Source organism: Colletotrichum graminicola (genome assembly GCF_000149035.1).
Source record: "Colletotrichum graminicola M1.001 genomic scaffold supercont1.58, whole genome shotgun sequence".
Lineage (NCBI taxonomy): Eukaryota > Fungi > Ascomycota > Sordariomycetes > Glomerellales > Glomerellaceae > Colletotrichum > Colletotrichum graminicola.
This window is the reverse complement of record NW_007361062.1, coordinates 5,114-6,969: the sequence shown is the minus strand read 5'-3', so window position 1 is coordinate 6,969 and position 1,856 is coordinate 5,114. Positions and strand designations below refer to the sequence as shown.

The following is a 1,856-nucleotide window of genomic DNA, read 5'->3' as shown; positions in this document are numbered from 1 at the left end:
ATATGGTACTTATTTCTTTATTAAATCTATTGTACTTTGCTAGTCTTAGATATACTTAGCTTTTGTTATTCTAGTGAAGCCGAATGGTATATGTAGGTAGGCGGTAAGCCCGAGGAAATAAGTGGTGATAGTGGTGGTAATAGATAGTAATAGGTGTGGGGCTGCGTAGTACCTAGGATGAAGTGCTTAACTATATTTACTTAAAGAGTAATAACTAGGTTCTTAGTATTATTAAACATATAATCAAGTAGATAATGCACTGATTTCTTTAACCTTTTCTTCTATACAAGTAATTAATTCTTTTATTAAAGTCTATAAAAGTAATTAATGTAATATAAAAATAGAGTCTAAAGATTATTAAGATATGTTTTACACGTTTTATACAAACTTCTATATAATCAGAAGATGTCCCGGATGGATTACAAATTCAGTGCAGAAGATCAAGCATTCGAACAACTATATCTGTCTCATCTTTACAGGGAATTCACTGCTCTTCTAGCACAATGCGTCTTTCCACGCTTATGTTTACTGTTTTTGCTATTGGCGTTAGCGCTGATTACCAATGCTAGTAAGTGCTTTGTTTATATACTTATAATCAGAAACTAACATACGTCTAGTTGCACGAGACAGGGCCATTACGATGAAGACGCTACAAAATCAGCTTGTAATGAAATAAGTGGTGCCGAAATGATCTCTGTCCATGGTGGTGATGAGTGTAAACTCTCAAACCAAACGCCTTACACGTCTGAGTTTAAAAGAGTAAGTTATAACTTAAAATAGTCCGTACTTGTATCACTACTAAGATTTGTTATAAAAAGAAATGTAAAGCTCATTGGTATACGGATGATGGACACTGTGATTGGGCTAGCAGATAGGAAATATACACGCTGCACGGGAACACATTAGACCTACATAGAAGAAAAATAGTCATCTTTCCGTCCGCTGTCCATGCGTCCGCCAACTGAACTTTGCGGGTGGGGACTACAGGCCTATGGTCGAGGATATACGCCCATGAACCCTACTGTGCACGCAACTATCTGTTCACATACAGTGGGGTGCCAGAAGTCTCCTGACAGCCCACTTTCCCAGCCACCTAGCATTTTCACCCCATCACTTAATCTAGCTAGCAAACCATGGACTTTTAGAATTATATAGTAAAACTATAGTCAAATTAAAGCCTGGAGTTTACTCTTTAGTATTGTGTATACTAACCCTATGCTTTTATCACTGCCTCTAAGCGCCGTGGCAGAGACTAAATTAGTGCCTTAATCTTCTCCTGTGGGATTATATCCTATACCTCCTTAATTTTCTTCTTAAATAACCCTATATCTAATTAGTTATTCTTAAGAAAGAATACTTCTAGGTATAGTCTTTTAAGGTTAGACTTTATTATTTACTAACAGTACTTAATAGGGTTAAGGTTAGGTAAGTAAGGTAGCTATTCTAGCTATAATACTGCCTTATCTAAGAGCTATATAGTGGTTACGTATAAGCTATAAATAGGGGTATTATCCTAAACATAATGCCTTATTTTATTATAGTTAGGTAGATACCCTTCCTCTAGGTATTAGATATAGCTATTTAAGCTATATCCCTTCTTTTTAGTAGTGTTATCTCTCTCTAAGAAGACTAGCTTACTTTAACTATCCTCTTACACTATTACTTACACTATAATTAAGATATTAGCCTTAATATAAGCTATAAGGTTAATAAACTTTTTTTTTACTATTTATAAGGTAATTTAAATACCTAGGTAGTTAGATTATTTATATTATTCTAGCAGGAGGACTTATTTAAAAATTAAGACTTAGTAAATAAAATTAGCCTAAAGACTCTAAGAAAGACTAAATTTATAA

General features: G+C 34.1%; 1 protein-coding gene across 1 annotated transcript; it reads left to right on the top strand.

The window, feature by feature from the left end:
* Positions 1 to 503: 503 nt before the first annotated feature.
* GLRG_10232 (uncharacterized protein) lies at positions 504 to 759 on the top strand (the record flags this gene model as incomplete). The annotated part of the gene is made up of 2 exons (XM_008100917.1): positions 504 to 568; positions 618 to 759. Coding segments are annotated over 2 exons (207 nt in total), but the record flags the coding sequence as incomplete, so codon positions are not given.
* Between the last annotated feature and the right edge of the window lie 1,097 nt (positions 760 to 1,856).